This window comes from Haliotis rufescens, unplaced genomic scaffold, assembly GCF_023055435.1.
Source record: "Haliotis rufescens isolate VD_foot unplaced genomic scaffold, xgHalRufe1.0.p SCAF_73, whole genome shotgun sequence".
NCBI classification, from domain to species: domain Eukaryota; kingdom Metazoa; phylum Mollusca; class Gastropoda; order Lepetellida; family Haliotidae; genus Haliotis; species Haliotis rufescens.
In genome coordinates, this window is record NW_025964365.1 from 408,114 (window position 1) to 421,617 (window position 13,504).

The 13,504-nt window shown below is 38.4% G+C and overlaps 1 protein-coding gene across 1 annotated transcript; it reads left to right on the forward strand.

Moving 5' to 3' along the window:
• Nucleotides 1-460: 460 nt before the first annotated feature.
• On the forward strand, nt 461-13,504 carry LOC124121492 (slit homolog 1 protein-like). Its single transcript, XM_046484499.2, has 2 exons — nt 461-600; nt 9,745-13,504. Exon 2 carries the CDS (start codon nt 9,753-9,755, stop codon nt 12,144-12,146), a length of 2,394 nt encoding a protein of 797 aa, XP_046340455.2. The 5' UTR covers nt 461-600; nt 9,745-9,752; the 3' UTR covers nt 12,147-13,504.

Sequence of the window (13,504 nt, forward strand, 5' to 3'; positions counted from 1 at the left end):
AGTCTCTTCCTTCTATGAAATAACATGCAAGTGCGACAATCGATACAAATGCGTGCAAATTTGACATAAATTTGGGTATGAAAGTTTGCAGTGTTTGCATCCTAAACCTGACAACACTGTGGTACACAGATCTTACAAATTTTCAAACAGAGCGGAGAAGGATTCCCAAATATTTAAGAAGGGCATCGATCTCATGTGTTGAGTCCATCAGCGAGGTTTGAGCCGAGCTGGCCGCCATTTCCCTCTCCTTACATCACCCTTAGACATTTGTTCATATTTGATTATCAGGTTTCGACAACACCGTCCGCTATAGACACAGCCGGCACTGTAAATGAATGCATTCCTCAACGGGTAGACCCCAATATTTGTTCCTTCCGCTAGGCGGAGCCCCCACTTCCTTGTCAGCTATCCCAGCATGCTCTTCAACAGTGGCAGTTCCTATCTGGATCTGTATTGCAAATATTTTTGACAAGTGGAACAGCTCGATGACCAATTCTAATCAGTTGAAGGGTTGATCTGGACGCGATTGGAAGGTGGTCTTGATTCAAGCAAGACTTCATGTGATACCTAAGGAGTATTATATCGCCGGAACATAAATAAGTAAGTTGCAACGATTTTACAATCATATTTTTCATTTTGCAATTTTGATTAAATTGTTTTTTAATTATATATTTTCTTCATAGTCCGGAACAAGACTTAAACATATTGTTTATGATGTTATAACTAATAAACAGCAAGTTAATCCATCGATTACAGACTTAAGGTTCCATTTGAAATTGATATTTGACATAGTACATGGACGTTATACCTACCTAATTATAAAGTCTTTGAATGACATTTAGATGTGATACACATTAGAGAGGGAATTACAACACAACAGACTATAATCAGTTAAGAGAGAGAATTTATGGATGTCAAATTCTTTTTTATCAGGAACACAACGTTTCGGAGTACAAATACGTTTACTCCGAAGTAAGCATCTACTCCAAAACTATGTGTTCCAAGCAATAAAGAAGTTGACAGCCCTACATTCTCTCTCTTACCTGATTATAGTTGTAATATAGTAATATAATATAGATTATAGTAGGTGTTTCAATTCATTGTATCTAGCAGTCTGTTTACTTTTGGTCAACAAGATATACCTAGTGTTCTGGACAAAAAACACAATCTCGGACGTCTGGCAGCATAAGTGGTGGCTAATATTTGAATGAATAATGTCAATGCACGAGGGACATTCCTGTCGTCTCTGAGTCACATAAGGCGATGAGGTAGCCTTGTGGTTAAAACGTCACGCCGAAGACCCAGGTTCGATTCCCCACATGGGTACAATGTGTGAAACGCATTTCTGGTGTCCCTCGCCGTGACATTGCTGTAATATTGCTAAAAGCGGCGTAAAACCTTACTCACTCACTCATTCACCCTGAGTCACATAAAAGAAATACATTGAAGCGATTGTTTCAAAAGGATAGATCACGAATCATTATCACGAACGTATTCTGCCTACCGGAAGAACCTATGGTGCACGAATTATGGAATCATGCACGGCAATAGTGTATTATTGTATACTCCTAAGAGTTGCTCCGAATGTGCATTGACCAGGGTAATAATTATGTAGGTTTATGAACATGCTTAAGTCAGGGACATGGCGCAACTATAGTTTTAACGTTAACTCATACCTCGCATAGATTACGGGTTAAAGTTCGTCTAAAGTAACCGATGCTTGTTGTACAAGGCGACTATCTAATCGGGTAGTCAGGCACGATGACTTGGGTGATTGTGTTTCGTTGTGGGATGGCGTGGGATGCTGTTCATAATAGTGAGTGAGTGAGTTGGGTGAACGCCGCTTTTAACAGTATTGCAGTTATATCACGGCGTGTCAGCTTAATGTGGGATGAAAGCCCGAAGTGATGCAGATCTCAGACGTTTACTACTTCGGTGAAACCCACGAGCACGGGCATGGTGCTGACAAACCTACTGGGATTCGAAAACAATCAAAGGTTTCTGGCGTGCCCAAGGGACGCAACTCTGCACAGCGAATCGCGGCGCCTTAGACGAATGGGCCACCCGTGCCCCCGCTGTTCATAATATGACCAATCACTGGATTGGTTGGCAAATACTCGGATTTATACGACCCACCGTGATAAAGTTCGTATATGGCTGACTGCGGTTTTAAAACACTATACGTACAAACTAAAAAACGTTTGAGTGAGTGAGTATAGTTTTACGCCGCTTTTAGCAATATTCCAGTTATATCACGGCGGAGGACACCAGTAGTGGGTTTCACACATTGTATTTATGTGGGGAATCGAACCCTGGTCTTCGGCGTGACGAGCGAGCGCTTTGACCACTAGACTAGTTTGAATTCAGTCTGACATGGAATGGTCTTTTCAAGAAGACGCTACTATACCCATTTAAATATTTGTGTAGTCTTGGATCCCGATTCACACAGCGGCAGTAACGCTACGATTAATCGGAACTCTCCAATTGCTAAGTGAATCCGTTCTGCTCTTTTGTCAGTGTGTTTTTCACTGATCGGTTCAATGTGCCTTTTTCGCTAAGATATCAATCAAGGCACAAGGACAAGGAACAATGATTGATTTGAATCAACAAAAGGCTGGTTAGCCTTGGGCCACGCTTGGAACAGGTGTCAGAATTCTGGCAACAATTGATTATGTCTCATGTTCCGAATTTCGCACATTTCCATTCCTTGATTGAAAGGTTTTCGATGAAACTCCCTAAAATCTAACGCCCTTTCGCAACATTTCGTGCCTCGCATTGGATTCATTTACAAACATTTTCATGAGATACCTGAGACCGGATGACTAGAAAAGTTTGATCTTCCCTCCTGTACTTTCCACGGTATGTTTTTTTTTCAAGTTCGTATTTTTCAAAAATGATCAATTTTGTATCAACAATGAAATTATGCGTTCAAACATTTGCTGGGAGTGTGAAATACAAAAAGATAATGCCTGATTCCTTCAATACTTTTGTCTTCTGAACGATTATGTTTTTTAACAGTGTGGCAACATTGTCTGATATTTAATTTATTTATGGGTTTTATGACAATCTGCTGGATTATGATAGTGGGCCTATTATCCGTGATTCACAGTAATTTATCACATGTTCAGTGAACTATAAAGGATGGGCCCTTTTGGGCAACTTGAAATGTCTAATATCATGGTAATGGAAAATCGATCATATGACTGACAACGAGTACACATGCATGTAGTTTTTCTAATGACATCACCACATATATAAGTCACAAGTGTAAGAATGTTATTCATCAGACTTCAGGGAAAACCGAACTGTGATCAAATCAGTGACATAATAACATCTTACCATATCTGTGAACCGTCTCTTCCTATATCTCTATAGGTAGGGTCAAAGAAAAGCTCAAGTTGTAATACAGTAAACTACGGTTATAACGAACACGCTTATAACAAACTGACGGATATAACGAACTTACGTTTTGGTCCCGACTACTTGCTGTAGTTACGCTGTATATGTACTTATAACCAACTACGGTTATAACGAACTAAAATTAGTAGTCCCTTTGAGTTCGTTATAACCGTAGTTTACTGTAGTAGAAAATGCTTCATGAAAAAGAATCATTGTAATTTGGCGCTGTCACAAGTTCAAGACATGGAAGTATTGACAAGAACAAAGTTCAATTCTCTTTCATATTTACACACCTGATAATTTTTACAGTTTAGCTTATTTCTTTAGGTCATGTGGGCCAAACTTCTTCATACCTTGTTCTTCGTCAATTTCAATATGGTTCTTTGATGCTAAAAGAATAATTTGACAATCGCTTTCTAGTCCATGCGTAATGAACTAACAAGCATGTAAATGATCTGTCATCATAAGACAGGTAAGCGATGAGATTATAATATAATACTGATAACAACGGTAAGATAGATGAAGATATTCATATTTTATCCCATCACTCGTTCTTTTTCATTACTGCCATGCCAAGAAAAGATGGCCTTACACGAAAGTAGCATGTATTCGCCTGGCATGAATTGTCATCCATTGCCTGGTTGTGTTCACAATGTGTTCATCTGATGGCCAGATGGCGGTGGCGAGTGGTGCTATTAGTAGAACATTAGTTCTTTGTGCAACGGCTTGGTCAATACTGAGTAGAGATGTCTTGGTGCTGATTGGCCTTGTGTCACTCAAGGGGAATTTAGAAAATTGTAGTGAAACATTCCCTCGATGTTTGGAGAACATCAATGAATATTTTGTCAGACAATGTTTGATATTTGAAAGGTATCACCCATCTTATAATCTATTTTTTCCACTGAATTTCAGTGATCCATTCCCAATGGAATCTATTTCGGCTGACAATCGAGACTGACTATTCTCTGTCGTTGGCATTTTATGTATATTTGAAAAAATTGACCTTTCCAAAACTACTGGTCATGTAACCTTATGACCCTTATCGGCAAACATAAAGCAAAATTAGAAGTTCCCTAAGTCTAAAGGCACTTACTGTTGGGATATGAGTAAAACAAAAATATGCACTTACACTTGACACATGGAACGGCATATTGACTAATATGTCAATATGTCACATACATGTTAATATAACCTCGCATCTGGTTGAAGGTCCTTTCCTACATAAGACTATCCACGTCTTCAAAGATGTGGTATAAGAAATGTAGTTGCCGTCGTCCAGATTGTAATATGCACAGTTGTGGTACATCCACCTCATAACTTACCTTCAGGACAGATCTTACAGAGTATATATAGCTGGCATTTCCACCCATTAAAAGACCGAATTAAACATTTTGCTTAGCGTTGTGTTCTTCTAGGATCTGAACAGTCTTTAGACAGTACTGCTCTTCAGAGTTTAAAATATCTGCTTTATTTTTTAGTGTTAATCTGCTTGTGTTTGGTTGCAATAGTCTCAGATGCCATCAATCTAAACCGTTTCGATATCGACCTTGCCCTCTAAATTAACGTTTGATGTAGATTATTTTCGTTCATGCATCCCTCCTATTCGCCACGTGGGTACACGCCGTGTGTTCTCCCAGTGCCTAATCTGATTCTAACAAACTTTCATCTTGCATAAAAACACTTGCACAAAGCAGTCCTCAAATACCCAGTCCCTCCAGAGATACCTAACCTCTCTTCGTCTCCTACAGGCACTCTCTGGACGCTCACCAGATTATTTGCCACAGGATTTGCTTTAATCCCCCGTCCGAATCCCGTCCCCATAAAGCGCTCAGGTTGTTTAAACAATCGTATATCTGTCCCCCATCAATGCTGAGAGTTTTTTTGTTCCTTGTCTTCTCTCCCCTACGTTGATGCCACGTGAGGATTTCCCTGATCCCAACAACTCCAGATGGTAGCTCCACGTCATCCCTAACCGTCTCAGCTGTGCTGGTGTCTTTCCGTCAGGTGTAAATGCAGCTCTAGTTGTGTGTGACGTAGTATCAGAGGATTAGTGTAGACTCCCATGCCACAGTTTGTTGTGGATTACGATGCTGGCCACATTTTCAAGGGTAAAAAGCATATGTAGATTACCCATGTGGTAACGCCGAGGTGTCAGTTAGGACTTGTCCAAGCAGGTGAACAGTGGTAATCTTCCTGGTCCAATTAAGTCTTGACTGTCACAGAGATACAATGGAATGTATGTGAGATCTAGGAGATCTAACATAATGAGGTATATTCGTGAAGGTAGGCAACTACAACGATTTGTAAGACAAAACACAAAGGTGGATCAGTGTGTTGACGAATACCAGGTGTGAATAATAGTAGATCTAGTGAATGTATAACGATTTGCAATTGTTTGCTTTCATATGCCCGAGACAACATCTTGAGTGAAACTATGCATAACTTTATCACTGGCGTTAATATACGTACGTCTTAATACTTTTCTTCATATTGCACGTATCAATCACGAGAACAAATGTATTGAATTAATCATGCATCTCATTCACATTCAGTGAGTAAAGCATTGAGGTACCATGTCTCCCGACGTTGCTCATTCTCTGTTATTTAATTACCTTCAATTGCAAGATAACCCTGTATGCATCAGAGATATTGGTAACTAATGTCCATGCTTCATGTCCCATAAAAGATCTAATTCGATGATTTACATATGAATTTTCGCGAATGTTGTTTGAATATTTGATATCTTGAATAGGGTTATATATATTTTGTTAAGGCTGTATGAAATTAGCATGATGTTGAGGTTATACTTGTAACCAATGTAACAGATTGATCAATACATGTTGTTGTATCCCAATGTTTTAACATTTTTCAACCCGTAGATAGTTTCTATCCTTATTTCGCATCAGCTCTGCTGAAATGTAATGAAACATGCCTCAATTCAAAAACATCAAAACCCCAATCAATAAGCTTCTTGTCCTTTTCTGAAATATATTGTTTTGAAAACTATTCTTATTGGAATAACTCATTTAGTAACAATAACAGAAATGTAATTTTATACCTGTATGCCTATTTTAGAATTGACTATAGTAAAAAGTGTCTTGAAAACAAGAAGTTTTATAATATGTCCCTGCCCTCATGACTGAATATATAACACATCATTAATATGAAAGAAAAGCACATCAGGAAAGAAATATATCCTTTGAAAACAGTTTACGTGTCCTATTCAGTTCATGATTAAAAACGACAGTGCGTTTCGTCCAATCACTTAGAAGCTGAAACTAAAATGAAGCACCAAGTAAATGATCCTACAGTAGTGAATCACAGTAAAGATCTACACGGTATATAGCGTATGTTTCTGCAAAATCATGAAAAATATTGATTCTTTTGAAAAGAGACAGACTTCTGTATGGCCACATTAAATTTTCCAGGCAATGACATAAATATTTTTATTTGTAAGTGCATTGCAGCATTAACTATTCTCTTGAGTATAACGTCATATTTGGGTTACATTTTCTACCTATAAAATCAAACTACTCACAATTCACGATTATATCTCGTTACTGAATTAGTTATTAGTTTTGGGTGATTTTTTAATTGCATGTAAAAGAAATAATTGAATTGGTCTGGCCTAAACGGGATTTAATCCACTATCAGCGCAATCAATCATCCTTCACCGACATGTTTACCAGGTTTCAACACATAAAAGTTCATAAATATGTAGCGCCGTCTAGTGCAATTCGTGATTTTTGTGAAATAACACAAGTGCATTTTTCGAGACGCAGGTCGTAAAGTTGTGTACATTATTTCAGACAATCTTTCTTGGTGATACTGAAGAGGAAAACAACTATTTTGCTAATCGCTTTATTTGACTGAATGGCACATATAGTTTCAGAAGATGTTTGTTTGTGATCATGCTGATCAGCTCATTTAACTGGGCGCGTATTCGTGCATCTCATTTCATCAACACATTGAAATACTAAATTACGCTCTGTCAGGAACGCTTTCCAAGCATTAAGTTGATAATCACGGCGTATTTTGCTTCATGCATATGAAGGAACTCGTATACTTTCAAAAATACAGTACGAGTAAGGAACCTGACCTTTCTTGTGGCACACATGCTTGTTTGTTTTTCCAAGCTTAATACTCGCTGCAAATGTTTGCATTCCGGTTTTGCATTAAAGACACTTGTTTTCCTTGTATTAAAAGTGTAATGCACTGTAACTCTGTTAGGTAGTTAATGGGTCGTTTGTAGATTGGTAAGGTTTGGTAAGTGAGTGAGTTAGTATGGTTCATGCTCAAAATGATAGTCCAGCCATTTTCGGACATTTGTCAAACACACCTCTATTAACGCAAGGAAACACCAGATAACCGTCATCGTCAACGGGTGTTACTGGAGCTAGAAAACTCATGGAACGTACAGACATAAGGCGTACCTTTGATATACACACCGATTTCGCTTTCACCAGCGTTGTCAAAAATAAATGTGGACGTGGTCATTTTATGAAATTGTCATTAAATATAATGGAGTTTCAAACAAACGTTACTCCCTAACAATCAAAATTCATAATTTTTAAGTAACTGCTGCATAAGTTTATGGCCAGTATATTATGTTATATCTTATTTTGTTCATAGCAACATTATGCATGTGAATGATGAAAAATAATTATTCAAAAATGAAATATGAAAGACTAAAATGTTTTGACTGAAGTGATTTACCATAAAACGGTAGCTTTATATGTAAATACCAATGGGTCTGTTTTCAAGTCTTCTGTCTGTAGTACCTGGCACGGATACTCTTAGATACTGCCAGATAAACACACAAGATGTGTCTCTATCAAGGTTCATTACCATAGTCTGCCAGAACCTGGTTTAGGTTAGGTAAAGGACAATAGCCCTCAATACATTAGGATTAATCCTCACCAAACTACCCTTCTACCATCAATTCAGTGTGTACCGTCATTGTGCCAAATTAAATGCAACGGCGTCTGGTTACTGAATCGTTTCCAATTGGACTAACTTGACTTCAAGAGTAGACACGTGAGAAAGGTTATTTCAATGAACAGTGCATGGTAAATATAATGTGAAATGCACTCACGATTTCCCAACAATTTACAGGACATACGTGCTTTATTCGAAGCATTTCAGAGCTTGTGCAATAGTGGAGAGCTTCTGGTGTGGAAGGAAGCTCAATATTTGCCACCTTGACACTTTGTTACAACACGTAAAGGTAATATGTGGATGAAGTTCGGTATGACTGCTTCGTCGGTTGCAATGTGATCATCAACAATGTAATATTGATTGTTTTCAACGAGATAATATCTGTTAATTCTCTCCATTATTACATTCATACTTTATACTTATACTTTGAGGAATATGTTCTTAGTAGTTACAAAGTACGAAAGGTATGGGAATGGATTTGATAGTTATAGAGGGATGATGATGATGATGATGATGATGATGATGATGATGATGTTGATGTTGATACGTTTTAAGAAAAATAATTATGAGTTTGTTTGTTGTTTTGTATATAACAGGTGTCAGCGTTATATGCTTAGAAAAGCCAGAATACAAAATGAAAATGTTATATGTTGTCATAATACATGAATTGTTTATAGTTTATTCGTTCAAATAAAAGTTGTTAAAATGCTTTTTGAGGTACGCTTAAGCTATAGCCTAGCCACACGACAAGCGTTTGTAGATCGGACATTTGTACAAGATATATGTGAGAAATATATAAGGGAAAAGATAAGGTCAAGGTCTTCCAAACACGGTCTTATCAAGCATAAAACTTATCTCAGTTTGCAAGTCATATTTAGCATGATCATATCAATGTTATCATTCTTAACGAACCCTTTTTCAAGTTCAGTTTTATTTAGGTATAAGTCTTTGTCTCATAGTTTTACTGACATTATTCCCGTTCCTTTTTCGTGATAACTAATTATGATTCTTTATGATTTTTTTATATAATACTGATGGTTATATCCACTTTCAACGAAGGCCTTGTGGTGCCTTGCTGTGAGTGAAATACAACCTTGAATTTACAATTTACTACATTATTTATCAATGATTATTTTATCAAAAAGCACCTTAAATTAATTTACAATGTCAATATGTAGAGGGTTTATTATGTTTCATTTTCAAATATCGAATGTAAAGCGAAACACCCAAAGAATTTTACATGACATGAATAATAGTTTGGAAATAGATATGATTCGACAGATTATATCACACTACTTGCGTTTAACAATACACTATTCCCAGTTTGTTGAAAGACTCTCACAAACTTCATGTCATTAATGCTGGAACACAATCTAACTGTTTTTCATAATCTCTGTATACTTGCAGAACTCGTCATGATTGCTGCATTGTCCCTGGCTCTGGTCCTAGCGTCTGCCTCTGTGGCCCGGGAACATGGATTTGTATATTGCCCAGCCTACCCCTGTCTGTGTGAGCCGAGAAATGGTGAGCTTGTTATAAACTGTCGCTACCTCTACCTTACCGAACTTCCCAAGTTCCTGTCATTCGACGGCAGAATCAAAGAGCTCTCTTTGCGCAAAAACAGCATCCGATTCCTTCCAGACAACTCGTTCAGAGGGCTGAATATCCAGTCTATTGACTTAACTGATAACATTGTTACCAAGGTGGACGATGGAGCATTTAGTGGCCTAGAGAATGTGCTTGAAGAATTGGACATGCAGGTGTATGCTATGGAAGGTCTTCCAATAAAGGCGTTGGAACCATTAGTTCAACTAACGAAGCTGAGAATTGTTGGTTGTCGGGTGCCAAAACTTCAGCGAGATACTTTTGCCAGATTGACGCAGCTGAAAGAACTTCATCTCATTTCGTGTCGTATCAATGACATTGAAGCTGGCGGTATTGGTATTCTGAGGAACTTGCAGGTTCTCGATCTTTCTGGAAACAATCTCAAGTACCAGCACTTGAGAGAAATCTCCAAATTGTATGACCTTAGAAAGTTGATTCTGACCAATAATGACATCAGGGTTTTGGGTAGTAACGCATTTGATCACTTGCTTCACCTCCGCCATATTGACTTATTCTCCAACGCAATATCCAGCATCGATCGCAACGCGTTCAAGACACTTGACTACTCACTTGAGTTTCTTAGCCTTGAAAAGAACCAGATAAAGAATAAGGCTTTATATTCGCTTAAGTCTCTCCGAAATTTAAGAGAGTTAAATCTTGCAAAGAATAACTTGACAAAGGTGACCGAAAGTGCTTTCATGAAACTGGAGCTTCTTGTTGACTTAGATTTAGAGGACAATCAAATTTCTCTCATCAAGTCAGATTCTTTGTCGGGTACAAGCAAGTATTTGAGAACATTAAAATTAAGTGGAAATCCAATTAGGGAAATTGAAAATGGCGCTTTTGCTAAACATTCCGCTTTAAAAAAGCTTTCCATGAACAAGGTCAAAATGAGTAAACGATTTAAACATTTCACCTTCAGGGGTCTTGAACGTAGTTTAGAAGAACTAAGTTTACAAAATTCTAGTATATCAGATGAAGATCTATCTTCTTTGAGAAATCTCACGAGTTTGAAAAAATTGGCTTTGAATTCCAACAACATCAAGAAAATCCCAAAAGGAATATTCCAACAGATGCAGAACCTGGAGAAGATAGATCTTTCGGACAATCAACTTTCAAATATTGACGACAGAACATTTGATGGTCTACAGCTAACACTTCAGTTAGTAAACTTCCAAAATAACAACATATCAAGCATTTCAAAGTGCACATTTGATGGGTTCCATCGTCTTGGTGACATACGCCTTGGCCTCAACCCTTTGATCTGTGATTGTCGCCTAGGCTGGCTACACAACTGGTTGAAGATGCATTACCAGGAGTTCCAGAGATCTGTGAGTGATTGGAAATGTGTCGCTCCACCAAGCCATGCAAAGAAACCGTTTCGTCATCTTGCTTTGTCTCAGCTCACCTGCTCCGGGCCACAAGCCAAGAATCAGACATGTGATTGGACCGTGGACGAATGGACTCGCCCTATGATCCCCATAGCAACCGATGTTGTCCCTTCACCCATGCTTCCTGTAGATCTACTAGGTACGGAGGTGAACCTTGCACTTGATGGATCTGTGTCGAAGGTCATTTCCGCCATCTGGAACTGCAGTAGTAAGCATACTGTCGGAGGATACAGGATCGTGGTCCGGCGTACTAATGATTCGTATGAAGAAAGGGATGTCGTGGTTCCTCTTGAGACGGGGCGTTACATATTTTCCGATCTAATGCCAGGGTTCGAGTATGAAGTGTGTTTGACTGTCCTGTCGGATGAGGAGGTTCCTCTGGGTCGGGATTGTCAATTGGAAATTACAGAGAAGGAATCAAAGACACTGGGCCGCTCTCGACACTCCCAGACTCCATTTCTCACTCTTCTGTGGACCTACGTGGCCGGAAGTCTGGCTGCAACGCTCCTTTTCGTCACCGTCGCCATCTGCATTCGACGTCACCGTCAGAAGAAGTTTATTCATGGCTTTGCCCCGGGTTATTCTGCATGGGGTGGAGGCATGATGTACGGCATGCCGAACAGCCAGGCGACATCATCCTGCTACTTTAACTCCACCACTACCGGCTACGACGACGTTGATCTCGGCGATGCCAGTGAATGTTGCCCCAGTCATGGTCGCTGCAGTGCAGTCAGTACATTCCGAAGACATTTACCAGCAAATTATATTGTCACTGCAGCAGACCTGAATGACGATTTCTACTTTCATTTCTAAAGAGTGCTGTGATGTTATTTATCTGGCTGATATTGGTATGATGTGTGTATGGTGTATCATAAGGACATTGTGCTGGACAGATACAGACATTAACAGTATCCACGACTGTGTCAAGAAATGAACTTATATTGATGTTAAAATCAATGAGTGTGGACTGTGGGTAAGTATGTGTGAGGTGGATACGTGTTGCACCATTGGTGTGTCTTCATATCGTATCTTTATACGTGTTCCACACCTGTCGAAACCTGTCGGTATTTTGTATAAAGATGTTACATATTTTTTATACTGTTCAAAGTGACACTGTGACGTTACAATGTATAAAACTAGCTTTGAAAAGCGATTTAACATAGGTAATTTCCACATGTTTGTATGAATATATTTGTTTCACATTGTTATGCTCATTAAGGTTCACATGTGTTATACCCATGAGATCCTTTGGTATTTGTTCATGAGGTTAATTATTTGTTTTCGTTTTGTTACATTCATCGGGTTGTTTACAATATGTTAAATGTCGTCAAATTACAAACCTCGCACCTGCTGTTATATACATGCATCAGCACGGGACATAGCGTATCTGAACTGATGTTATTCAGCTCCACTCGACTTTAGTCGCTACCATGGGCTTTACTGGCGTAGTAATATATAATTTCTCCATACACCGCCATATCCTGCCACAGAAATAAAGTTCGTTCAACACAAATGTTGAATCCGAAAACAACTAATTGCAAACGACTTCTACAAAAAAAATTGAAGTAAAAACAAATAGAAACACCATTTTTATATACATAAGGGTCACGTTGTACGAAGTCATGTGATAGTCACGTGACTAGAACTAGTTCCAAAATGGATTCCTACAGTCCAGATGACCTAACGGACTGAGGTGGACCGTGTGGAGCTGATGTATACGTCATATGCAGTAAATCTGCAGGCATAGATTGTGAAGCTTGATGTCGCTATTGCGCTTGTACATTTTCAATGTGTTTTTAGTGTGATGTTTCATGTTTTAAGTTGACAACAGTATTAGCTAATGTACTAGTATTTACTTTTTAATTAACGTATTCTAATGTCCATTTCAACATGCTTCAAGTTGACACCTCCATTAAGACATTGTTTCTCTCGGCCAGATGTGAATTGTCACATCCTCAATACATGTCAGAACATTACAGAAGGCGCCTTTTATGTTAACTGTTATAATATTTAACTGAACGTTTGCGGGCAAATGTTACGAACACTCGGTTATTTCAGTCAATCATTCAGCTAGGAAGTGTTGAGGAAGTGTACATTCAATTACAATCATTGTAAATACCGTTTGTAAATATTTTTGTACATCTGATGAATGTTTTTGAATAAAATGCGAT